Source organism: Anomaloglossus baeobatrachus, chromosome 5 (assembly GCF_048569485.1).
Source record: "Anomaloglossus baeobatrachus isolate aAnoBae1 chromosome 5, aAnoBae1.hap1, whole genome shotgun sequence".
Lineage (NCBI taxonomy): Eukaryota > Metazoa > Chordata > Amphibia > Anura > Aromobatidae > Anomaloglossus > Anomaloglossus baeobatrachus.
In genome coordinates this window covers 529,419,780-529,447,776 of record NC_134357.1, presented here as the reverse complement: position 1 = coordinate 529,447,776, position 27,997 = coordinate 529,419,780, and the positions used below count along the sequence as shown (strand labels likewise).

At 44.5% G+C, this 27,997-nt stretch overlaps 1 protein-coding gene across 1 annotated transcript in view; it reads right to left on the bottom strand.

The window, feature by feature from the left end:
* Positions 1 to 27,997, bottom strand: part of LOC142312910 (uncharacterized) — a 186,098-nt gene that overhangs the window by 98,205 nt on the left and 59,896 nt on the right. Inside the window, exons 10-13 of the mRNA XM_075351898.1 lie at positions 26,320 to 26,437; positions 26,139 to 26,236; positions 25,851 to 25,941; positions 23,885 to 24,874 (exon numbers count right to left, since the gene is read on the bottom strand). Of these exons, the coding sequence (XP_075208013.1) occupies positions 23,885 to 24,874; positions 25,851 to 25,941; positions 26,139 to 26,236; positions 26,320 to 26,437 (1,297 nt within the window). The remainder of the gene's footprint in view (positions 1 to 23,884; positions 24,875 to 25,850; positions 25,942 to 26,138; positions 26,237 to 26,319; positions 26,438 to 27,997) is intronic.

Below are 27,997 nucleotides of genomic sequence, written 5' to 3'. Positions count from 1 at the left end.
TGTATCAGGGGTAGGTCGAGGTGGCCCACGCTAGCCCCTCCCCCCCCCTCGGGTAGTTCAGATCACTGAACTGCTGGTTGAGGTCCCCACTGGTGTCCCGCTGCCCCCCTAGACTGTGCTAAGTAGTGCCCTCACCTGTGCTGAAGAGAGAGGACTGCTGGAGGTCGGAGAGAGCTGCATGCTGAGCACTGACACAGGCCGGAGAGCGATTTCTGTGCGGGAAAACTCCATTTTTTTATTTATTTTTTTCTCTTTGAAAACTGCCCGACTGCTGGATCCCTGGGAAGCAGGAAGTGAGACATCTAGTGGGTGAAACAATATAGTTCATCTCACACAGAGCCATCTGCAGGATACTGCCTCCCTCTAGTGGCCATCATACAGAATTGCATCTTGTAAATTGATTGCTGGCTTCTGAAGGAGCTGACAGTAAGCCACTCATATACTAAGACCCTCACACTACAATTTATTGTCTCCCCTTGTTAAAGGGACGGTGCTTTTGCAACTTACAGACCTGTGATTTATGGAGCGGTACCTGCTACGTAGCGCACAAAAAATTTACTACACTCGCGTAAGAGACAGGGCCAGCAGCGAAGGGGAGGAAGAAATGGCACCGAGCCCCCTGGAAGAACAAGCCTCTGTTGATATATATCAACCGCTTCACAATGCCTTTATGAGTGAATCTGCTGAACACTCTAATGACAACAACAAATAAGTTGACACGCACATGCAAACAGTAGACTTTAAAACAATGGCAACCGAGGTTGCAGATAATATCATGCCAGAGATCCAGAAAACCATACAGAAAGCTATCCAGAATGCCCTCCACAACTTTCAGGGGCAATTAAACAAACATAAAGGACAGATAGAGGAGTTGGAACAGAGAGTGTCATCCCTGGAAGAAGATAACAAGCAACTGTCCTCACAGTTAGAGGAAACGGTCTCAGAAACGAAACGCCTCGCGGAAAAGGTTGAAGATCTCGAGAATAGGTCCAGGCGGAGCAACCTGAGAATGGTGGGGCTATCTGAAGCGGTTCCCGTAGCCGAACTTCAACGCTTATGTGAAAGAGATCTCCCGGCGTTTCTGGGAATTAATAAGGACTGTAAAGTCGAAAGGGCTCACAGGGTGGGACCAGACCTGCGCTCCCATGCCCAATAATCTGGTGATCGGACAAGACCACGCCAAGTGATCATGAAAGTTTTGGACTACAACGACAAGTCTGACATAATAAGGGCCTACAGAAACAGAACCCAACCGTTGATCATAAGAGGAATGAAACTTCTTCTGTTCGAGGATTATTCTGCAGATGTGGCCAAGCGAAATATGTGTGTCTCTGCATCAAGCTAGGAAGAGCTTCACACTTCAGTACCCAGCATTACTGAGGATTTTCCAAAAAGATGGTGTCAACATTGTCTACAACTCGGCAAGAGACGCCGAAAGAGACATTGAAAAAATACTGCAAACGGCAAAAACTGCAGAGAGAAGAGGAGACCGAGAGGGGGACAACCGAACAATGTCACTGAAATCCCATTGGTCAACAGGTCGTAATAGGTGAAGCAACCCAGTGATAACTTGTGAATGGTGATGTAGTATATACCCTTACCCACTTTCCCTTAAAATGGTCTGGACTCCTGAATGAATTAACTTTTTTTGGGAGGAGAGGAAGTGGGGGTTGGTGGGGGAGGGGCCAGGAATGGGTTATGTCATGTCATGTGGGGCCTGCCATGCCAGAGGACGCTTGTTCACATCATCTCTATCCCCATCTGGGGATGTGTCCCTGTGGTTTGGTGGGGGAGGAGGTTGAGTGGTCTGTTTAGACAAATTGTGAGGGGATAGTTGAGGGATACGGATGTCGTCCTGATTGATATTCCCTACATTTCATGTAGTGCAGGTTGAGTTTCTCTAATATGCTTGTGTAATCAACCACTTTCCCAATCTCAGAAAAAAGTGAAGTCCATAGCACTTCTGGTGGTGTGCGCAGTTCGGAACACACCACAGTGCATTTCGAATTTAGAGTTATTGTTGCCCTGGGATATTTTTCCTTGTTGTGTATTTCTTGTTCTTTTTTTTTTAACACCTTTCTTCTTTCAGGAGTCACAGACAGACTCTGCATGCTGTTTAACCCTTCCACAAGTATCAAGTATCTGATAACAGGTAGTAACCAAAACTAACAGGGACTCCTATGATTGTCATTTCCTGGAATGTAAAGGGTCTACAATCTCCGAACAAAAGGTCTAAGATACTGAGGCACCTTAAACGATTCTCCCCAGACATTGTCCTACTTCAGGAGACTCACTTAAGGGAAGAGGATTTTGTCAGGCTTAATAGATTCTGGGTGGGGACAGTAGTGGGATCGGCAGCACAGGGTAGACATGCAGGGGTAGTAATTTTGTTCCACCGCAACTTCGTTTTTAAATTATTGTCTCAGGAGTGTAACGACCAGGGGAGATGGGTACGGGTCACTATAGACCATGGAGGAGAAACCTATTCTATATATAACATTTATGGCCCTAACGGTTCAAACAAATCCTTTTTTGAAGATATAGAGAGAAAAATTGTCCTGGATAATTCTCCCTTGGTAATTACTGGAGGTGACTTTAATACGGTACATAGGATAGAGGAAGATAGAAGGAGTCAGGGTGGGACCCCCCAGAGAGAGGAGAACGCACTCACCTCTCTACTTAACCAGACTGGGCTGAGGGATGTCTGGCGCTGGCTGCATCCTGATGCTAGAGAATTTATTCACTTTTCCCATGTCCACCAGTCCTGGTCGAGAATTGACTACCTCCTGACCTCTGAGAGTCTATTAAACAGGTTGAAGTCGGTCGAAATTTTTGATTTGGTTATATCAGATCATGCCCCAGTAGGTATGGAACTGACGGACAGGGTGGTCAGGGGAACAGACTTTATATGGAGGTTTCCAGCCTTCCTGACAAAGGACGAGGGATTCAATGACAAATTGCGCTGCTGGTGGGATGAGTTTGTATCTGACAACAGAGAACACGTAGATGAAACTGCTCTGTTTTGGAACACGGCAAAGACAGTGCTGAGAGGCAGAATTTTCATGTACGTCTCTTCCCTTAAGAAAAAAGTGAAGGAGGGGTATTCTGAATTGAGTGCAAAACTCAGACATGCCTATACAGAGTTCCTGCAGACCCCTCAACTCAAAACAGAGAACATTGGAAACTGACCAACCAAGAGTTTGAGACGTGGATAGACAGGAGGGAGCAGGTGTATAGATCTAGGCAAGAGGTCGAATTACTTAGATACGACAACAAATCGGGTAAGCTTCTGGCGAAATTGGCAAAAGGACGTTTACAAGTATCACCCATAGTCAGAATAAAAGATGGACAAGGAAAGGTAACCTCTGATCCCAAAAAAATAAATTCCACTCTACAAAATTTTTATAAAGATCTATACAAACTCTCACACACAAATACGACAGAGGTTAGAGCCTTCCTCCAAAGCTTATCTCTCCCTAAACTCACGCAGGAGCAGCAGGATGTACTTAATGCAGACATTACGGAAGAAGAGGTGAAGCAAACTATAAGTCATCTTCAAAGGAGAGGCCCCCGCTCCTGATGGGTATAGTGGGGAATTTTACAAAGCACTCAAGGAACAGGTTTCCCCGGTATTGACTACTTACTACAACAACATTTTGACAACAGGAGATATTTCAGGTAGATCCAAGGAGACGTATATCAAAGTAATTCCAATGTATGGCAAAGACCCCTTGGAGGCTGGTTCCTATAGACCTATTTCACTTATTGACTTAGACCAAAAGATTATATCCAAAATAATGGTTGACCGCTTAGCAATGGTGCTTCCCCAACTGGTGAAGCCAGCTCAGGTGGGATTTGTTAAGGGAAGAGCTGTAGTTAAAAACATAAGAAAAGTCATGACAGTGCTGGACGAGGTAGGACGACAGCAGCATTTAGGAGACAGACCAGCCCTCCTAACTCTTGATGCAGAGAAAGCATTTGATAACGTTAGTTGGGAGTGGCTGGGGGCGACGTTGGACTCGTTCAATTTAACCCCTTCACGACCATGGACGGATATATCTGTCATGGAGCGTGTCCCGTTACGCCCCGCCCCCTGCCGCGGGCACGTGGCGTTGATTGGCACACATATCAGCTGTTTTCAACAGCTGACATGTGTGCCTGCATGTTACGAGTGGAATCGCATTCCACCCGTAACATTAACCCCTTACATCTCACTGCCAAAGTCTGGCAGTGAGATGTATATACGCGCGGTGAAGATTTTCACTTACTGCCGCCCCCACCGGAAGTCATATGAGTGATCACGTGACTTTCGGTGGTTGCCATGGTAGCACAGGGTCATGTGATGACGCCTGTAGCTATGAGGTTTCACTTTCGTTTTCACCCGGCCCTGAGGCCAGGAAAGCAGGAAGTGACTGTGTCTGCTGTTTACAGCTGTATAGCTGTGATCAGCAGATAGATAAGAGCGATCGGATTGCTGATCGCTATAGCCCCCTAGGGGGACTAGTAAAATAAAAAAAAGTAAAAAAAGTTTTAAAAAAAACCAAAAAAACAAAAAGTTCAAATCACCCCCCTTTCTCCCCATTGAAAATTAAAGGGTTAAAAAATAAATAAATATACACATATTTGGTATCGCCGCGTTCAGAAATGCCCAATCTATCAAAATATAAAATCAATTAATCTGATTGGTAAACGGCGTAGAGGCAAAAAAATTCCAAACGACAGTTACGTTTTTTGGTTGCCGCAAGTTTTACGCAAAATGCAATAACGGGCGATCAAAACGTAGCATCTGCACAAAAATGGTACCATTAGAAACATCAGCTCGAGACGCAAAAAATAAGCCATCACTGAGCCATAGATCCCAAAAAATGAGAACTCTACGGGTTTCGGAAAATGGCGCTAAACGCACGCCACTTTTATTGGACAAGTTTGTGAATTTTTTTAACCCCTTAGATACAAGTAAACCTATACATGTTTGGTGTCTACAAACTCGCACCGACCCCGGGCATTATACCCACACATCAGTTTTACCATATAGTGAACACCGTGAATAAAACATCCCAAAAACTATTGTGCCATCACACTTTTTTTGCAGTTTTTCCACACTTGGAATTTTTTTGCTGTTTTCCAGTACACTATATGGTAAAACTTATGGTTTCATTTAAAAGTACAACTTGTCCCGCAAAAAACAAGCCCTCATATGGCAAGATTGATGGAAAAATAAAAAAGTTACGGTTCTCGGAAGAAGGGGAGCAAAAAACAAAAACGCAAAAACAGAAAGTGCCCCGGGGCTGAAGGGGTTAAAAGGCAAATTTAGAACATTTTTGGATGGGGTCTACAATAGCCCTACAGCTAGAGTACACACACCAGGATTCCTCTCTGATTCTTTTCACTTGCACAAGGGGACCAGACAGGGATGTCCAATGTCACCATTGCTGTTCAACCTGGCCATAGAACCCTTTGCTAGATTTATGGAGGAGTCAGATCTATTTGACGGAATCAGAGTAGGCAAAGATAAAGTTAAGATTGCTCTATTTGCGGATGACGTAATACTTTTTTTTGTCAAGACCACTAGAGCAGCTGAGGAGGATCTTTGACTTTATTCAGAAATTCCGTGAATATTCGGGGTACAGGATTAACATCAACAAAAGTGAACTTCTAGAATTAGGAGACAAAATACCTCAGGAGCAATGGGTCAAGCTAGGTCTGGACCTACGTGTCTCAAAGTCATACATAACGTATTTGGGGATAAAGATAGGGAGGAGACCAGATCAACTCTATTCACTTAACTACACCCCCCTTATAGGTAAAATATTGGGGGAACTGCAGCGGTGGCATCACTTACCAATATCTCTTTTGGGTAGATGTCACCTGGTTAAAATGGTTAGCTTTGCCAGGCTCCTATACCCCTTGCAAACCCTGCCCTTGATTTTAAAACATTTAGACATAAATAGACTGAAGAAGGCCTTTACACATTTTATTTGGACAGGTAAAAGACCCAGAATTGCACTAGAAAAACTGAGGCTACTGAGAAGTGAAGGCGGGGTTAATTTTCCAAATATACATGCTTATAATATCACCTCTTTATTTAGACATGTAGTGGACTGGATACACGACACTAGTTGCTACTCAAACACCCATCTAGAACGACAGTGAACTGTCCCTTGGGAGCTGACCGCTCTTATCCACACTAGACAAGCTAAACTGCCACAGATAGTGAGATCCTCCTTTTTACTAAGGGACACCATAGTATGTTGGAAGATAGTGAGGAAGGCCTATCAGCTTCCCTTTCTGGTTTCCAAACATATGCCAATATTTGGTCACCCCGAGTTCCCCCAGGGAGCTGAAATTAAGAGGGTCATTGATCAGAGCTGTGATCAGTTGCAGACAGCGGGGTCCATTACGTGCCGGGAGGAAAAACGGTGGATGTCTCCACAAGAAATTAGGGAAAAATTCAAGATACACGGGAAACATTTCATACAGGTCCGGCAGCTTCATTCTTTTTGTCAGTCCAGACTCAGAAAGTTGGAGAGGGAATCTGTCTCTCATGCCTTAGATGACAGTATAGGCCCATGTACCCAAATGTCGAGTATCACCTCATTGTACAACACCATGAGGCACAAATTTGTTAAATTAAAACAGAGCAAAATGTTCAGAACAGGGGAGAGGTGGACAGGAGATGAGGAGATAGCAAAGACAATATTACAAGGGTGGGAACAGGTGAGAAAATCCATCTTGTGTGAGAGATGGAGGGAGACTTATTTCAAGCTCATGCACACAGCGCTGTATTGCTTTAACATCCCGCCTTCCCATAGCTGCCCTGGCCGGATTACAGCGTGTCCTAAGTGTGGGGTGCCCTTTACGAATCTGTGGCATGGGGTGTGGGAGTGCACAGAAGTAACAACATATTGGAAGCAAGTAAGGGACCAGATTCAAGCATGTTGGGGAACGCAACTTCCACAAACACCACAGGCCCTGCTCTTCCACCAATTACGCCCCCCCGAATCTGAATCTCAGAGTATGGTACACAAAGTAAAGATTCCTAGAAACATCCACACATTCTTAGTGGTGGCTCTTCGGGTTTTGTTTAGTGAGTGGCTTAAACCAAACACTCCATCGATGGGAGCAATAATATCTCAGATGAAACATCTATTGGGACTGGAACTGATAGAAGCAGGAAGGAGTAAAGGAAAGTCAGCAGGAAATTTTTTTCCGCTGTGGAAAAAATTAATTGGTTTTCATTATAGTCCTCAGGAAATCCTGAAAATAATTAGCCCTTTACGCCATACAGAATGGTATTGTCTGGAAGACCTGGGAGGGACGTTGGGGGTTTTGGGACCATCATTAGACACTTAGCATGTACCATATGGAGATGGTAGTCGACACCATAGCAAGAACATAATTGTGGAAGGGTTCACACTCATATTCTTATTCTTTTGTGATACTACCTTTTATTTCTTTCTTCCTTTGCAAGGTTTACAGTTACAGTTGCATTGACAAACAAATCAATCTCGTGTATGCTGATGTTTACTATTTGACCATGGAATTGACTGTTTAATTTTTTTGTTATGTTTAAAAATTTGAATAAAAAAGATGTTTTAAAAAAAAAAAATTGATGGGAAGATGGACGGAATCAAATACAGAACAATTCTTGAAGAAAACCTGTGGGAGTCTGCAAAGGACCTGAGACTGGGATGGAGATTTGTCTTCCAACAAGACAATGATCCCAAACATAAAGCAAAATCTACAATGGAATGGTTCACAAATTAACATACCCAGGTGTTAGAATGGCCAAGTCAAAGTCCAGACCTGAATCCAATCGAGAATCTGTGGAAAGAGCTGAAAACTGCTGTTCACAAATGCTCTCCATCCAACCTCACTCTGCTCGAGCTATTTGCAAAGGAAGAACGGGCAAGAATTTCAGTCTCTCGATGTGCAAAACTGATAGACACATACCCCAAGTGACTTGCAGCTGTAAAGGTGGCACTACAAAGTATTAACTTAAAGGGGATGAATAATATTGCACGCCCCAATTTTCAGTTATTTATTTTTTAAAAAAGTTTAAAATAAGCAATAAATTTCGTTCAACTTCACAATTGTGTCCCACTTGTTGTTGATTCTTCACTATAACATTAAAAATTTCAATCTTTGTTTGAAGCCTGAAATGTGGGAAAAGGCTGAAAAATTCAAGGGAGCCAAATACTTGCGCAAGGCACTGTATGAGAGACAAAATGAGAAAAAACAAATCCAGAAAATCACCTTGTCTGACTTGGCAAGATATTTTTTTTTAGCAAATTATGGTGGAAAATAAGTATTTGGTCAATAACGAAAGTTCATCATAATATTTTGTTATATATCCTGTGTTGGCAATGACAGAGGTCAAACATTTTTTGTAAGTCTTCACAAGGTTGGCACACACTGTTGGTGGTATGTTGGCCCATTCCTCCATGCAGATCTCCAGAGCAGTGATGTTTTGGGCCTGTCGCTGGGCAACACGGACTTTCAACTCCTTCCAAAGGTTTTCTATGGGGTTGTGATCTGAAGACTGGCTAGGCCACTCCAGGACCTTCATATGCTTTTTTACGAAGCCACTCCTTTGTTGCCCTGGCGGTGTGCTTGGAATCATTATCATGCTGAAAGGCCCAGCCACTTTTTATCTTCAATGCCCTTGCTGATTTAAGGAGGTTTGCACTCAAAATATCACGATACATGGCCCCAGGGCCGGATTATAGGCAGGGCAGGCGGGGCTCCAGCCCCAGGGACCCCACCACAAGAGCTTCTATGGGGGCCCCACCACTGTGGGCAGTGGCCGCAATTTTATTAACGCCGCGTGCCGTCTAGAGGATAAATATTACTAGACGCCAAGAACTAGCATATGCCGCATCTGCCTCCTCCTCTTCTCCTGTCACGCCTCCCTCTCCTGTGGATCTGCCCGCCTGCTGGCCGCATTCCCGAGTGTCATGCACCCGCCAATATTCAACTCTGCCGCAACACTGTGATTAACCCCCTTACACTTACTCCAGCTAGCTATATATAGATTGGGGGGAGCTATATACACGGGAGGGGAGCTGTACGCAGACATTGGTGGCAGTATACCTGGGGGAGGGAATTGTATAAGGATTAAGGAGACATTGGGGAACTGTATAAGAAGACATTCGAGAGCTGTATACCTTTGCAGGGGGAGGGAGAGATGTATAACCTTGTAGGAGGTGGAGAGCTGTATACCCTTGTGAGGGGGGAGAGCTGTATACCTTTCTTGGGGGGAGAGCTTTATACCAATGTGGGGGGGGAGATCTGTATACCCTTGTGGGGGGGAGAGCTGTATACCATTGTAGGGGGGGAGAGCTGTATACCCTTGTGGGGTGGTAAGAGCTGTATACCCTTGTGGGGGGGGGAGCGCTGTATACCCTTGTAGGGGGGAGGCTGTATACCCTTGTGAGGGGGAGAGCTGTATACCCTTGTGGGAGGAGAGCTGTATACCCTTGTAGGGGGAGAGCTGTATACCCTTGTGGGGGAGAGAGCTGTATACCCTTGTGGGGTGGGGAGAGCTGTATACCCTTGTGGGGGGGAGAGTTGTATACTCTTGTGGGGGGGAGAGCTGTATACCCTTGTGGGGGGGAGCTGTATACTTTTCTGTGGGGAGAGCTGTATACCTTTGTGGGGGGAGCTGTATAGCCTTGTGGGGGGAGAGCTGTATACCCTTGGAGGGAAACTGTGTACATTGAGGAGCTTCATATGGAGGAATGGGAGGAGCGATATACCGATGCATAAAGGCACTATACGGAGGCATGGTGGGCTGTATCCATAAGGGGACAGTATATGGAGACATGGGGTTGTATCCATGGGGGGGCAGTATATGGAGACATGGGGGCTGCATATAGAGACATGGGGGATTGCGTACATGGGGCGCTGCATACATGGGTGGGGGGCCACCCATAGAGTATAGCAGGGTGGCCTGTTTTTGCCTGCCTCCAGTAGCCACTACAGTACTACAGTAGCCATTCCGTTATACTCTGCCACTGCAGATTTAAAGGAACCCCTTCATACTTTAAGATTGCTCCCCTGAGGAAGCCACGCTTTAGTGGTGGAAACGTGTTGGGAGGGTACACACTATTTGGGGTAATATTTACCACACTTGGGGACTGCCCTTGTTAGGGCAGGAGCTACGCATGGGCAACACAGGGTAAAATTTATATAATTCCTGTTCTGCAGTTTCCATCTGGAGAAAATGAAAATGAGTAGAGGATCTCTACTAGGAACTTGGTGAGATTAAACCATTATTATGCATTTGTAATGTTAATTTTTGTGGTGGTGGTTGCACTAATTGTTGTTTATTGTTTTTTATGCTCCTGCATAATTTTAAAAGTAAATATTAAAAGGTATATTTTATTCCTATTAGCTAGTTTCTTGTCATTTGGGGAATACCTGGTCTTCCATAACATTCTGGAGAATTGCTCAAACCTGTGTTCTATTTTCCAGCACTAATCGCTGCTGCAAAAGCGCAGCGATTAGCGATGGAAAAAGCGCTCATGGGAAATTAGCCTAAGGCCTCTTTCACACCAGCGCTTTTACGAGCGCTAATTGTTACGATTTTGCGAGCAGCAATTAGAGCTCGCAAAACCACTCACTGAATGGACGTTTTTATATAATGGAAATCAATGTAAGAGAAAGCGCTCACGCTTAGCGCTGGAAAATCTTTGTGCCATGAGGCTATTTTCCAGTGCCAAGCGCTGGAAAATAGCTCATGTTCTTCAATGGGACTGTGTCACCATCGCTTTTCTGAACACTTTTTACAAGTGCTTTGCTGGGTAACATGGGCGCTTTTCATATAGTTTTTCTGAATGTGGCAGAACAACAGGATAAGATTGGATTGTATATCGAAATGCTACAGTTCGCGCTTTACTGTTATGGCTAAAAATGTTAATGTTATGGGGCCCCCACCAGATTTTCTGCCCAGGAGCCCCCACCAACCTTAATCTGGCCCTGCATGGCCCCATTCATTCTTTCATGTATACGGACATGGCCGGCTTTAGGCATGTGCGACTTGTGCGATCGCTTCAGGGGGGTGCAGCAGAGAGGTAAGAAGTCGTTACTTAACTTTATGTAGCGCCTGGCCAGCCGGGCCCACCATCTTCACCGAGCCCCAGTCACAGCTGCAGCAGAGGGGCGCAGTGTCGCTTCAGCCACTACTGCAGTCTGCACATGACTAAGGTGCGTGTGAAGTCCTTCTAGGGCATCGCATGCAAATTAGCCATGTGGAGGGAGAGTCACTGTGAATGGAGCAGAGCAGGGAGGCAGCGCGTCATCCCGCAGCCCAATGTGATGAGGTCATCACTCTGCACCTCATTACAGTGCTGCGGGCAACGCGGAGCTGGTGAGCGCGCAGCATCTGGCAGGGAGAGGTAGGCGCTCTATGAGCTGAAGATTGCCGCGGGTGGTCTCGGGGCCGCTGACTACAGCCGTGGGGGGCGGGAGAGGGGCCGCTGACTACAGCCGCAGGGGGCGGGGGAGGGGCCGCTGACTACAGCCGCGGGGGGCGGGGGAGGGGCCGCTGACTACAGCCGCGGGTGGTGGGGGGGGCCACTGGCTACAGCCGCGGGTGGCCGCTGACTCCAGCCTCGGGTGGCGAGGGGGCCGCTGACTCCAGCCACGGGGGGTGGGGGTGCCGCTGACTACAGCCGTGGGGGGCGGGGGAGAGGCCGCTGACTACAGCCGCGGGGGGGCGCTGACTACAGCCGCGGGTGGTGGGGGGGCCATTGACTACAGCCGCGGGTGGTGGGGGGGCTGCTGGCTACAGCCGCGGGGGGCGGGGCGCTGAGTACAGCCGCGGGGGGCCGCTGACTACAGCCTCGGGTGGCGGGGGGGGCGCAGACTACAGCCGCGAGGAGCGGGAGGGGCGCTGACTACAGCCGCGGGTGGCTGGGGGGGCCATTGACTACAGCCTCGGGTGGCGGGGGGGCCGCTGACTCCAGCCTCGGGTGGCGGGGGGCCGCTGACTCCAGCCTCGGGTGGCCGCTGACTCCAGCCGCGGGGGGCGTGGCGCTGAGTACAGCCGCGGGGGGGCCGCTGACTACAGCCGCGGGTAGTGGTGGGGCGCTGACTACAGCCACGGGTGGTGGGGGGGCAGCTGACTACAGCCAAGGGGGCGGGGAGGAGCCACTGACTACAGCCGCTAGAGGTGGGGGGCCGCTGACTCCAGCTGCGGGGGGCGGGGGGGTGCTGACTCCAGCCGCGGGTGGTAGGGGGGCCGCTGTTCCAGCCCCGGGTTGTGGGGGTGCCCGCTGACTGCAGCCCCTGCCTTGCTTTAGCTGGATGTGTGGAGGGCACACATCCAGCTGAAATGTATCGCTGCTCAGAGAGGACGCTGCAGGATGTGGGAGTCGGGGAAGGGGGAGTAAAATGTTTGTTTTTTTCTTTTTGCAGTAGACAAATATACGAGGATAGACCCAGGAAAGGCACATATACACAAGAAGGTGGAGATATATACCAGGAAGGGAACAAAAACAAGGATGGGGACATATATACCATAATATGCCCAGGAGGGGAATATATATACATCAGGAGGAGCCTAGGATGTGGATATATATATATATATTTGCTGGGAAGGGACAAATAAACCAGGATGGGAACATATATACCAGGAGGAGGATATATATATACCAAGAAGGGGACAGAAACAAGGATGGGGACATATATACCAGAATGTGCCCAGGAGTGGGATATACATACCAGGAGGTGCCCAGGATTGGACATATATACCAAGATAGGGACAAATAAACCAGGATGGGGACATGCATAGCAGGAAGGGCCCAGGATGCAGACATATATACCAGGTCTTGGACATATATACCAGGAGGATATTATACAGAGAGACAGACAATGTGTGTGGGGGGATAGTATACAGAGGGGTAGTGTGTGGGGGGTGATATACAGAGGAGCATTGTGTGTGCGTGTGTGTGTGTGTGTGTGAGGATATATATAAAGAGGGGCAGCTTGTGTGGGGGATAGTGTACAAAGGGGCAGCGTACATGAGGGATATTACACAGAGGGTCATTGTGTGTGTGTATATTATACAGAGATGCAGTGTGTGGGGGATATATAAAGGGGCAGTGTGTGTGTGTGTGGAGGATGCTACACAGAGGCGCAGTATGTAGGATATTATACAAATGGGCAGTGTGTGTTGGTATTTACAGAGGAGCAGTGTACGTGTGGGGACATTATGCAGAGGAGCAGTGTGTGGAGGGGATATATTGAGGAGCAGTGTTTGTGGGGAGATATTATACAGAGGAGCAGTGTGTGGGAGGATATTATACAGAGGAGCAGTGTGTGTGGGAGGATATTATACAGAGGAGCAGTGTGTGTGGGAGGATATTATACAGAGGAACAGTATGTGTCGGGGATATTATATTAATAGACAGTGTGTGGGGGAATACTAAACAGAGGAGCAGTGTGTGGGGGGGATATTATACAGAGAAGCAGTGTGTATGTGGGGATATTATACAAAAGACCAGTGTGTGGGGGGGTATTATGCAGAGGGGCATTGTGTATGGGGGATATTATACAGAGAAGCAGTGTGTGGTGCTGCAAAACAAACCTACTTCTCATCCCTCATATCTTCTCTCTCTCACAACCCTAAACAGCTATTCAACACTTTCAATTCTCTCCTCCGTCCTCCGGCACCACCTCCCTCTCCTCTCCTCTCAGCTGAAGACTTTGCCTCTTTCTTCAAGCAGAAGATTGACAACATCAGAGCAAGCTTTGGCCCACAATCACCACAGCCCCTCATCATAGCTACTCATCCCTCTTCCTCCAAATCCAGCTTCTCCACCATGACAGAAAACAATCTCTCCACTCTACTCTCAAGATCACATCTAACCACCTGTGCACTGGACCCGCTCCCATCGCACCTCATCCCCAACATCACCGCAGTCCTCATCCCAGCCTTAACCCATCTCTTCAACCTATCACTAACAACTGGTGTATTCCCTTCATGCTTTAAACATGCCTCTATTACACCCATCCTCAAAAAGCCCTCCCTTGACCCATCCTCTGTGTCAAACTATCGCCCCATATCCCTTCTCCCCTACGCCTCAAAACTACTGGAACAGCATGTCCATCTTGAATTGAGCCGTAATTTTTCTATTTTTCCGTTAATTTTGCCATATGGGGGCTTGTTTTTTGCGGGACGAGTTGTTATTTTGCATGAAACCATTAGTTTTACCATATAGATGAAACCATTAGTTTTACCATATAGTGTACTGGAAAACGGGGAAAAAAAATCCTAGTGCGGTGAAATTGCAAAAAAGTGCAATTGCACAATTGGTTTTGGGATATTTTATTTCACCGTGTTAAACATATGGTGAGGCTGACAGGTCACTAGGACGCCTCAGGTCAGTACGAGTTCATAGATAACAAACATGTATACTTTTATCTAACGGGTTAAAAAAAATCAGAAGTTTGTCCCTCAAAAAATTGGGCTTTTTGCACTATTTTCCGAGACCCATAGGGTTCTCGTTTTTCAGGATCTCGGCTCAGTGATGGCTTATTTTTTGCATCCTAAGCGTTTTTAGGGATGCAATTTTTGTATAGCTGCTACGTTGTGATCGCCTGTTATTGCATTTTAAATAATTTTTGCAGCAACCAAAAAAACTGAATTTTGGAGTTTGGAATTTTGTTCTCGCCACACCGCGTACCGATCAGATTATTTGATTTTATATTTTGATCTGGTATTTCTGAACACGGCGATACCAAATATGTGTATTTTTTAAACAGTTTTATTTTCAGTGGGGCGAATGGGTGTGATTTGAACTTTTTGTTTTTTTTTAATTCTATCATATTTTTTAAAACTTTTTTTTTTTTTTTACTTTTTTTATTTATTTTACTAGTCCCCCTAGGGAACTATAAGGATCAGAAGTCTAATCACTTGTTCTCTTCTGTTGATCTAGGCTGCACAGCTCTGATCAGCAGAAATGCTTCTTTCCTGTCAGTGCCAGCGCTCTGTCAGGTCTCACAGGAAATACGTCAGGGTAGCAACAGGAGTCATCACATGACTCCGAGCTACCATAGCAACCATCATCTCCCAGTGATTGCGTCACAGGGCTCCGATGGCAGCGGGGAATGGCGTGGCCATTTAAATCACGTTGTCACATTTTGACAGCATGATCTAAGTGAAAAACAGGCATGGGTGGATCGCGGATCCACCTGCGCCTGTTAGCCCCACATTTCTGTTGTTCAAATCAGAAAATGTGGGGGGTCACCACCGATTCACCGCAACAGCTGGCAGTAATTACCCCGACATTACCAAGGACAAACTGGGGTCATAAAGGGGTTAACCAAAAGCACAACATTATTAAAGATAATGTATCTAATAAAGTAGACCTTATATGTGATGTGCAGCTTTTACATAGTGTAGATTAAAGTGTCAGATCTGCTTTAGAATAGAATTTTGTAGTTTTAAAATATTCAAATTTAAAATAAATACTACAAAGTTTGCATTAAGAATATTTTATATTTTTTCTGTTTCAATGTGACCGGCAGTGCTGAATGGGTGTGGATGGGGAGTGGTTATGGGCGTGACTAGTTGTGAAATGGGTGTGGTTAGGGGCGTGGCCTTAAAAAATCGCCGCACGGTTTGTCCCTCTTTCCTTTCTTTGAAAGTTGGGAGGTATGCTCCAGGGAGAGCCAGTCGCAGTCTCTAAATGGCTCTCTCTGGGGTTTAAGAAGCGTTTACTGATATAGTGTGTCAAGAGAGAAAAAAACAAACAAAAAATCCTCGCCTTCCCTGACCTTGGAAATACTCTCTTTATGGCCGGCTGTATGAGGGTGGATAGATGAACTGCCCAATCATTAACTTCCATTATACTCATTACTCAAGCTGAGCCGTATCAGAGCGTCTGACCTGCTCGACTCGAGGACTGAGCATTTTGGAGCTCGCCCATCTCCAATCATAATGTGTGTGGGGGGGTGCAGTCTGGCTATGGAGGAGTAGGTAGTTATTTGTCACTTGGGTAGGTAATATCACTTTGTGAATGTTTGAAAGGGGGAGGGTTTGAACATTATACTGTGTGTGGGGCCAAAAAACAGGCATGAGAACAATACGGTTTCCATGTTTCCTGTCTTTCATAGTTGGATCTATCAGAGAAAAAGGAACAAAAACGTCATTATTCTCAGACACTGGCAACATGAAATCACCTTGATGGTCCCAGTAGTGAATGAGATAATGCCCTCTGCACCCAGTAATGGGGAATCTCCACATACCTCCACCTGCAGAGCCGCACACTAGATATATATGGTAGATGCTAGACTGTATGGGCTCCTTCCAGGTATGACATAATTTGTAACGTGTTTAAAATGCAGCCGGATGTTTTCTAGACGAAATAAACGTTCTTTTTCTAAGTCCACATTGACATGGAATTGTTTATAATAGAAGCGGGGTCTGGGGGTAAGAGCTCCAGATGGGTGGGTGCAAGGGGCGGAGCCTGCATGATTATAGTGGACAGGATGAAACATCACCACGCCCTCCAAACAAGCCGGTCACGCCCACCAACTTGAAGGAGCCCATACATTCTAGGCTCAACTCTAGATATACAGTATGGCTGCTCTGTCCTTACAGGACCTGTGATGATGTCACATGGAGGGGAGGAGTCAGGGGGTCACATGGTCAGCTCCTCAGTGTATGCAGGACTCTGCTGTGCTGGATGTCATGGTGCTGGATGAGGTGACAAATATAGTAGAAAGCTAGCTCACCCCCTAGACTGCTGTGGAGAGGAGTCACCAGATCCGTACGGATAATACCCTTGCTTGGGCTTCAGCTTCAGAAGAAACAGTGAAAACATGTCAGTGGGGAAGACAGAGATAAAATCTTCATGCTTTATTTTTTACAAAAATTTAAAATAAGCAATAAATATCTTTCACCTTCACAATTGTGTCCCACTTGTTGATTCTTCACCATAAAATTAAGATTTTTTTATCTTTATGTTTGAAGCCTGAAATGTGGGAAAAGGTTGAAAAATTCAAGGGGCCGAATACTTTCGCAGGGCACTGTATCTGCAGCTTCTCTGTCAAGACATTGGGAATTTATTGTAATCACTAAAGTGCTCAAAGAATTTAACTCCCCATACAAATGGGGATTTCCAGTCATGCTGGTCGTGATCAAAGATGACAAAACGTGTGCAACATTCCTGACCAGGCTGCAACACTCTGAGAAGTTGGGGCATTTTACCTGATTCATTCAAACTGGATAAGCTACGCTGACACAGAAGAAAATATCCCCAGATTGGTCTGTTACCTGACTGTCACAATTCATCTGTGCAGAGCATTTTGCACACTAGGAGATGCTCTGCTGCGATTTCCTGGACTACTGAGCTGGCAATGACACGATTCCTCTGTGCAGAGCATCTTGCACATTATGAGATGCTCTGCTGTGTTTCCCTGAACTACTGAGCTGGCAGGTAGATTGACAGCGCAGGATTCCATGCTGGTTCTGGGAGGTTCTGATTACTCAGGTGTTCCATCTTCCTGGTAATTGCTCTGCTTCTTTACTGAGCATGCTCTCCCAGAACCTTGCCATTCTGGTTCAGTTGTTGTGCTGTTGGCCTGTGTTCCTGCTAGTGTTCTGATCTATTGTTTCTTGACCCTTGGACTGTTGTTTTGACTCTTCTCTGCCTACTTCCTCTTACTGTTGTGACCTCCTAGCTTTAGCTCTCAGACCGTTACCGAACCACGTCTCAATTTACTCTCTGAATCTATTATGTGCCTTCCTGGAATTCTGACCTCTGGATTGTGACCTCACTATGCCTAGGTGTACTCCCTGAATCCATACAAGTCCCCCTGTTACCAGACCCTGGCTTTCCCGACTACTCTTCTGTTTGTACAAACCCATAAGTACACTGACTTTTTGGTTGGATTGGTTGAGCAGCATTTTTGGAGCTTGAGTTTCAAACTCCACAGTTTCTTTTTTGCTAAGTGCATTTTGGTTAAAGGGGTTGTACACTACAAGGACAACCCCTTCTCATTCCCCATGTTTCCTCCAGTTAAAATAAAAAAGCCTATACTTGTCTCCCATGCTGGCGCAGTTCTAGCGGGGTCGGGACTTGCATTCCCAGGGCCCACATGAGGTTGTTAATAAGGAGACAGTAGGTTCAGTGGGTGCTTTTGTCCCCTGGTCTGGCTGTCTTCAGAAAGACTGCATATACCAGGGTTCATCCCACTGAATACCCGTACTTAATTCCCATGTACAAAATACTACTCAAACAACACAGGGTGAGGGAATCACACATTGGTAAGACACTATTGGTTCACCAACACGTAAAAATACATTCTCAGCAAGAACACAAGATGATACAAGTGACAGTGTCACCCTTCCGCTGGTCCGGCAGGGATTAGAATCTTCATGACTTCTAGGGCCAACTATCCCAGCCATCAGCACCCTGCTTTGGTGGGCACCCACAGAGAGGAGACACTGGCAGGTTAGGAAGCTGACCGAGCACAGCAAAATATGTAGCCAGGAGACTGAATTGTCCCAATCTGGGTTCTTCAAGCAAATTTGTGGGCTCAGCATTGAGCTGTTAAGCAGTTCTGCGATACTCCAACTAGAACTGTAGATCCTAGTCTGTTATCCTGTAGCATAAATTTTGAAGCAGTTCTGTGACCCTCCAGCTGTAACCGTAGATCCTAGGCTAAAATCCTTTAGAATATATCTTGAAGCAGTTATGTGATCCTCCAGCTGGAACCATAGATCCTAGGCAGAAATCCTGTAGAATTAATCTTGAAGCAGTTCTTTGATCCTCTAGCTGGAACCAAAGTTCATGTAGAATATTTACCCGGTGACAGAAGCAAGGCCCTCAGTTCTCACTTCAGGGTATTGTGTCTTACATGATTGGTTGAAGATGGCTTCTCTCAGATTGGTCACTAGTTCAATCTGACTACATAACTTTCTTCTGTGTCATGAAGTCAAAGGGGCTGAAGCCATACACATTTAACAGACAATCTGCATTTAACAGACAATAGGGCTTCAATCAGTCTGACATGAGACAATGGCTAACATCTCTTGATTTAACAAAGGAGCCAAACATCTGGCCTATTTAAGAACAGTTTGGAACCATTAAAGTGGCCAGATGCTGAGTCGTCACAGTGAAGTTACTGGAACCCTGCACCCAATCACTACTGACAAAGTAAAAGTATTTAATTAATGATGTCTAGGAATAAACCGAATTTCATCTTCAGATAATTTGGATAAAGAAAATATTATAGGATTTTATTGCGTTTGTTTAAACTTAAAATGGACAGGATATCAAAGCTGGAACTATCCTGGATTGCAAGGATTCATACCTATAAAATGCTTTTTCTGCCTAGAATACTATATGTCCCTAGGTGTGTTCCCTCACACAGACCTAAAACTGTTACACTTAAATTACAATCCATGATCTCTTAATTCATATTGGCCAATAAACCACCAAGGAGGATAGCTAAGAATACTCTATTGTACGATATAAATGATGGTGGAATGGGGATCCCTAACATAGCACTTTATTATAAAGCATGCCTGGCAGATGCAATTAAAGACCGGTGACAATAAGACTCAGATGAAAAATGTGTTTAGATAGAGAAAGTATTCACTAAACACTATTTCACCAGGATTTTTCTGGAAGCAAAACCCATCTCCTATTCCCCTATATTACCTTCAAAGTAAATTACCCTTCTCATATGGAGATAATTTTCAAATAAACATTTTAATATGCCTTTAAACAAGGTGATAATAATATTTATATCTATAGCGCCAACATATTCCGCAGCGCTTTACAATTCAGAGGCTCATATAAAAACAATCATAAGAAACAGTTATAGAAGATACAATAATTAAAGCAAAAATAAAAACAACCCTGTTCGTAAGAGCTTATAATCTACAGTGGGGTGAGACAATGTTCAAATGCTTATTTCCAACGACGGTCCAGCCATCTCGAAGAAATGGGGGATAAAGGCTGCATGAGCCAGTCATCAGCCAGTCTTTGTAATGCTATTGGGGTGGAGGAGTTTGATGGAGAATTAAGTTCTGAGAAATAGTGGAGGGGATACAGTATATAGGAATTAACTTTGATTATGGAGGGTGATAGGCCGTCATAAAAAGATGTGTTTTTAGTGAGCGATTGAAGCAGTGAAAGTTATGGATCACCCTAGTTTCTTGGGATAGAGCATTTCAAAGGATTGCTGCAGCTCAGAAGGAGTCTTGGAGCCCAGAGTTAGAGGTTCAGATTAGTATAGATGTTAGTTGAAAGTCATTTGTGGAGTGTACAGAATAGGTAGGGTGATAGAGAGGAGGGTGGTGAGGTAGGGAGGTGCCACGCTGTGAAGAGCTTTATGGTATTAAGGTATCACTTAATTGTTTGGAGTATGTGATCCGGTTTCATTTTCTCACTCCTTGGATAGAACATGGCATCTAATATCTTGCCTCCTAATATATAAGAGGGAAGTTATTTGCTCTTTTAAAGATCTTGTTGATAAATTTCTGCTTCCATCTTCCAATATCTACAAAGCAGGAGGGGGGGTTTTGACACCCATTACTGGTACTGCCAAAGGGAGTGCTACTAGGTACCAACTATGCAGATGCAGGGTGAAAAAACTTTTGCATTAGTCCATTTTCTTGTTTTGATCATTTAAAAATGTATATTTGTATTTTTGCCTAAAATACAAAGGAAATGTGTCGTCTTTAACGTTATGCCTTTTAGAGATCATTTCATCTTCAACTTGCTTATCTGTTCACAATAATAGTACTTTGTAGAGCCTCCTTTTGCAGCAAATACAGCTGCAAGTCGCTTTGGATAAGTTTCTATGAGCTTTACAGCTCTTGACACTGGTATTTTTGCACATTTCTCAAGGCAAAACTACTCCAGCTCCTTCAAGTTATAGTATTTTTAGTTTTATAAGATGCACCAAATTATATAACGCCCCCCAAATTTTGAAATTAAAAAAAAAAGGTAAAAAAAAAAAAGAAGAGGTCCGTTTTATATTCCGGTGGTGTCTTACCAGGGAGGTGGGGTGGCAGCGGGGTCACAGGAGGCAGGAGCGGTGCTGGAGTACGGCGATGCTCAGGGCGGTGCAGAGGGGGCCCAGATGCTCACTACAGATGCAGCGCTGTGCCAGGGCAGCTGGCGATGCTCTGTGCTGGTGCCCGCTGCGGGCGGTGAGGCACTGGCCATTCTGAAGATGTCGGCGGTGCGAACTTCAAGAAAATGGTGGCCGGAGTCGGCGCATGCGCAGATGAGAGCTTGTGCCAAGAGCTCCATCTGCGCATGCGCCGACTCTGGGCACTTTTATTTGAAGTCCTTACCGCCGACATCTTCAGAATGGCCAGTGCCTCGCTGCCCGCTGCCTCCTGTGACCCCTCTCCACCACCCCCCCCCCGTAACCTACAATCAGATTGTAAGACGCACCCCTCATTTTGCTCCTAAATTTTTGGAAGGTAAAGTGCATCCTATAATCTGAAAAATATGGTAGATGGTTTCCTCTGGTGAACAGCAATCTTCAAGTCTGACCACTGATTCTCAATTAGATTAAGGTCTGGGCTGTGACTAGGCCTCTCCAAAATATTTACACGTCTCCCCTTTAAACCACTTGAGTGTTGCTTAAGCAGTAGCTTTGGATCATTGTCTTATTGGAAGGTGAACCTCCATCCCAGTCTGAAATCACTGACAGACTGAAACAGGTTTTGCTCAAGAATATCCCTGTATTTCTCACCATCTATCTGTGGGGATGGTGGTCTTGGGGTGATGAGCTGTGCTGGTTTGGCACCAGACCTTGGTTGCCAAGATGTTCAATTTTAGTCTCATCTGACCACAGCACTTTCTTCCATACATTTGGGGAGTCTCCCACATGTCTTTTGGCAAAATCAAAACTAGCCTTACAAATTTTGGCTGTAAGTAAAGGTCTTTTTCTGGCCACACTTCCATAAAGGCCAGCTCTATGGAGTGTATGGCTTTTTGTGGTTGTATCGATAGATACTCCACCATCTGCTTGGGAACTCTACAGCTCCTTCATGGTTACCTTTTGGTCTCTGTGCTTCCTCTCTGATTAATGCCCTCCTTGCCCAGGCTGAGAGTTTTGGTGGGCGGCCTTCTCTTGGTAGTTTTGTTGTGATACCATGTTCTTTCCATTTGATGATAATGGATTTGATGGTGCTCTGGGGGATCATCAGAGACTGGGATATTTATTAGAACTCAACCCTGACTTGTACTTTTCTTCAACAACTCTGTCTCTGACTTGTTTAGAGATCTCTTTGGTCTTCATGGTGTGATTTGGTTAGTGGTATCTTTTGCTTAATGGTGTTGCAGCCTCTGTGGCCTTTCAGAAAAAGTGTGTATATACTGACAGAGCACGGGACACTTAAGATTACGCACAGGTGGTCTTCCTTTCACTAAGCATTTGACTTATAAAGGTAATTGCTTACACCAGAATATTTTAGGGACGTCATAGCGAAAGGGGTGAATACATGTGCACATGGTAATTTTAAGTTATTTTATCCCATAAATATAATTTTTACCCATATTTTCTCACTTCACTTCTCCAATTTAGGACTATTTAGTGCTGATGCATGACACACAAATCGGATTACAAAAATGTTTAAATACAAGTTGTGTCATGGGGAGGTACCAAGCAAATGGCGAAAGGGAATGGAAACCCTGTGTATAGGGAAGGGGGAGATGGTGACCCCTGACCAAACCTACTGCTCGCCCCTGGCTTCCCTCACCACCCTAGATAGGTACCACACCTATGCGTTGAGCCAGATACCTGACCCTGGCTGACCTTGGAATAGGCCCTAGGTAGGGAACAGATGCGATGAGTGCTTAGTCAACCCCACTAAGCTCTAAAAAAAACACGCAAGGAATACAAACAGTGGGAGTGAAATAACTTATCTCCAGATGACTCTGCTACAGGGCTCTGCCAATGTAACATGGCACCCTCAAACCAGTCCATCTTAATCTGAACTCCAATATGGCGCTCCTTCTTTGCCGAGCTTTGCCCTGTACTTCAAAAGTAGTTTTCGACTACATATGGGGGACTGGAGCTCTTAAGAGAAATTGTATAACAAATTGTATGGTCCAATTTTTCCTATTAACCTTTTTGGAAATTAAAACTTTGGGGCTAAAGCAATATTTTAGTGGAATATATGGTAATATTTTTATATTCACAGCTCAATGTTACACAATTCCGTGAATCATCTCAGTGTTAAAATTGCTCACTACACCCCTAGCGAAATTCCTTAAGAATTGTAATTTCCAGAATGAGTTCACCTGTGGGGGGTTTCTGATGTTTTGGCATGTCAGGGGATATTTAAATATGACATGGCATCCAGAATTTATTCCACTCAAAATGGCACTCCAAAATTCAAACAGTGCTCCTTCCTAGCCCTGCCGAGCACCCACACAGTGGTTTTCCACCACATATGGGGTATTGGTGGACTCAGTAGAAATTCTAATTTTTTTCCTTCCACAGTTACTGAAGGATTATTAGATGCCTTGAATGTGGATGTGAGCACTTTGAGGGGTGCAGTTTTTAGAACTAGGTGTCTTGTGCCACATAGATATCCTCATCTGTGTAACCACACCGCCACCACTGACTAGCTGTACGGAAAACAATGATCTTATCAATACTGCAGCATAGCAGACTAGTAGGTGACAAATTTCAGAACTCAGAGTCTCTGTCTCTACATGATGCCGTTTTCAGATTACATAAACACCTGGAGGTAGATTCACTGTAAGTAAAACATTTATCACCTTCTAGGAAAGATTATGACATTTCCCCTTGTGAGATTTTTGATGTTCAATTAAACAAGATTTGTGGGGGAAACCTATTCCACAATCTGAACACGAATAGGGCTTCTCCCCTAAATGACTTCTCTGGTGTGTATCAAGGTGTGATTTACGTGCAAAACATTTCCCACATTCTGAACATAAATATGGCTTCTCCCCTGTATGATTTCTCTGGTGCTGAACAAGATTTGATTTCCATGCAAAACATATCCCACATTCTGAACATGAATATCCCTTCTCCTCAGTGTGACTTCTCTGATGTGCAACTAGACTTGATTTACGTGCCCAACATTTTCCACATTCTGAACATGAATATGGCTTCTCTCCTGTATGAGTTCTCTGGTGTGTAACAAGATTTGATTTAAACGCAAAACATCTTCCACATTCTGAGCATGAATATCTCTTCTCCCCTGTGTGAATTCTCTGATGTGCAAGAAGACTTGATTTATATGCCCAACATTTCCCACATTCTTGACATGAAAAAGGCTTTTCTCCTGTGTGAATTATCTGGTGTTTAAGAAGATATGCTTTCTCTTTAAAATTTTTCCCACATTCTGAACATGAAAAAGGCTTTTCCCCCAAGTGAACTCTCTGATGCATAACAAGTTTTGTCTTATCTGAATAACATTTCCCACATTCTGGACAGAAATATGGCTTCTCACCTGTGTGGACTCTCTCATGTCTATGAAGCTGTGATTTATGGCTGAAATATTTCCCACACTCTGAACAACAAAATGTTATTTTCTCTGGGTGACGTTTTTCATGTGCAACAAAAGAAGTTTCAGGGGAAAAACTTTTTCCATACTGTGTTCTTGAAAATGGCTTCTTTGCCGTAAGAGTAGTTTGATTTTTAATGTCTCTTTTGTGACTTTTATTTTTCTTAATAATCTTTGATGAATGGGAAGGTAGAACCTGTTTAAAAGGATCAGATGATAGATCTTTGCTGTGATGGGATGAAGGGATATCTGGAATAATGACATTCACTTCAGTTATATCTTGGGTGATATCAATATCATCTAATTTAAACATTGAAGTTGTGAATTGTCCGTCGGATCTCCTGTCACAGTCATCTGCTGAGAAAAAAAATATATAATTTTTGAGTAAAATATCCTTAAATTATGTTTTTAAAACAGCCATAAAAATTGCAAGATAAAAACAGTTCAGAATCTAAAAGTAGACCAAAGAGTAGGAACCAGTAGAGCATGATGGTCGACCCTCTGTTTATTCTGGCCTCAGAATAATGGAATAATAAGCCACTGACAATATTATGTAAGCCAAAATTATACCAATACAAACTTATAGTAAAAAACAAAACAAAACACAAAACATAGCCTGCGCTTATGTTCATCATTTTGTCAATGAAAAAAAAATAAATAAAAGGGAAAAAGGAAAGATTAATGACATGGAATGGTGGTTCATCTCAAAAGCAAAGTCCATCACACAGATTATAATTTTTGTCATGTGATTTTCCAAGTTACATAGGTTGAAAAAAGACCTAGGTCCACCTAGTTCAACCTTCCTCCACCAATTATATATTTTGTCATTAAGTTATTTATAACCAACAATGTTGTGTGTACTGAGGAAACCATCCAGTCCTTTTTTAACAGCTGTCACAGTATCTGCCATTACTACCTCTTGTGGTTGGCATTCCACAGTCTGACTGCTCTAACTGTAAAGAACCATTTCCTATTTAGCTGCCGGAATCACGTTTCTCCCACTCGCAGTGTATGTTGTCATTAAGTTCAAAGTACACTGTTGCTTCCCTATGTCGTTTAGAGATCTGAGCAGCTAAGGGTCAGAATCTTCCCATTTCAGGGGGTAGCAAAGATCCTCTGGGCTGTAAGCTCTGGTCAAGACAGATATCACTCCAACAGAAGGACTTTCAATGCCAAAGGTAATGAGGAATATTTTGGGTGAAGGAGCATGCAGTGGCTTAGTGGAGAAATGGTGACCACATTATGATAGGACATGACCACTCCACCAATAAAGCAGCCACAGCTAGTGACAGAAGAATCTGTGACTTCTCTGCATTTAGTGATTATTACTCACCTGGGTAGTCATATGTAGGACTCTCCTCTTTACACCACTCATCACCCCTCACATATGTCTCTGTAGTATTAATATGGGTCAGATCTTCACCCTGAAACAAATATTGTAAAAGTCACAGACAGATGGAGAAGTCACATCTATGATCAGCTCTAATCCTGCCATCTCCACCGCTCTCATTACACAAGTATAAAACATACAATACTGGTGGATAAAACAAGACTGAGCACAAGACCTTCACAGCCGTCTACACATCATAGGGAGATTTCATGGCACCTTCTCTCCATCTACCTGATGATCCTGAGGAACATCGGGATCTTCTTGGTTACAGTCCTGTGGAAGAAGAGGACGGGGACATCTATGTGGTGTTGTCCTCTTACTGGATAAAACTGGAGGAAACACATACAGGGAATCAATTCAGTCTTTACATACAGATAATTATAGGCCGTGTGTATTTAGTCCTGTCTATTACCTGGTGATGTGAGGGGCTCGGAAACCTCCATTGTGATGTCCTTGTACTGATCTTTGTGTCCTTCTAAATACTCCCACTCCTCCATGGAGAAATAGATGGCGACATCCTGACACCTTATAGGAACCTGACACATACAATGATACCGTCATCCCCTGATCCCTCCATAGCGTTACTGTATAATGTCCCAGCATTCCCAGCAGTGTCACCTCTCCAGTCAGCAGCTCAATCATCTTGTAGGTGAGTTCTAGGATCTTCTGGTCATTGATGTCCTCATGTATCAGGGGGTGAGGTGGAGGCCCCATGATTGGGCTCAGGAGTCTTCCCCATCTCTCAGACACAGGGTCCTGACAGCGCTCACTAGAGGTCTTCTTCACTACTGTGTAATCCTGGTTATGGAGAGACACAGTAATAAATCTCACTCCAGACATTTCCAGAGTCCTCACCTCTCCAGTTATGTCCATCTGTTATTCCCATAGATAACAATGATGTAATGTGTCGTCATCAGAATCTCTCACCTCTCCAGTAAGCCGGAAGAGGATCTCTAGAGCGAGGTGTAATATCTTCTCTGCCATCTTGTCCCTGTCCTTATTCATACTTGATGGGTCCATCAGGAAAATTTTCTTATATAGAAGATCTCCACTGAGAGGATCTGATGTTGTAGGGACCTGAATGGGGAGAAGATGAGATGATGTATCATCATAAAGATCCTGTGTAATAATACAATTACTGTAGATAAGGGGAAACATATGAGAAGATATAATGTGTAGATGTTGGATTCTTGGATCATTTACACTAGAGCATGCGAGATACATTTCTAGATACAACTAGATACAGTTCTCACAGACTCCTCTTCCATCATGCTGATTCTAGTCTCATTTACATTCACAGGCTGGATGTTGTGTGACTGTGGTAATGAGGATTGTTAAAAATAGACTAAAAATAGTTTTTAAGTGGAAAAACTATCAGAGTCTTAAAAAGACAGAATATTCTCTGTTCTCGATGAAGACCGAAAAGACACATCTGCCATATATATGAGGTAAATGAAAGAAAACAGCCATTATTTAGGCAGAAAGAGAGAAATATACAGTCTACTGCATTATATCTGAGGCACATAGAGGAGGGAGAGGTCTCTGATCCCCGTATCCCACTATGTCGCCGGGACAGCCGGGGGCTTAACAATGGTGTTCTAGAACGTTGATATTAAAAATATAAAGTGAAAAAAAACAAATACAACTACATTAAAGAGGTGGTCCACTACAAAGCATAGATTAAAATCAGGGCCAGAAGGCTTTCTCCAAATACCTTCTTTTCCAATACAGCCTGTGAGCCGCGCTATCCCAATCATGAGACCGGGGCTTCTGGAATTGGAAATTGTCCTGGCATCACCGAACCTGGACCCATTCTGCCTGAGAGATTGGGCTGTGGGCGGAGATTCATTGCATGTCACAGCATCTCGCGTGCTTGCAGTGCTCTGTTAAGCCTCATTCACATGTTCGAGTTAAACACACATATATTGCATGGTCCTTGGAGTAGGTGCGTATGTTCTACGTGTGCTGTCCCCTATGACATCCAGAATGAGCTGGTATACTTACCTGTCTCCCGCGCTGCTGTTACTTTCAGGTCCGCGGTGAGTGCAGTGACTATGCAATGAGCATAATGAGTAGGCCCAAAAGCAACA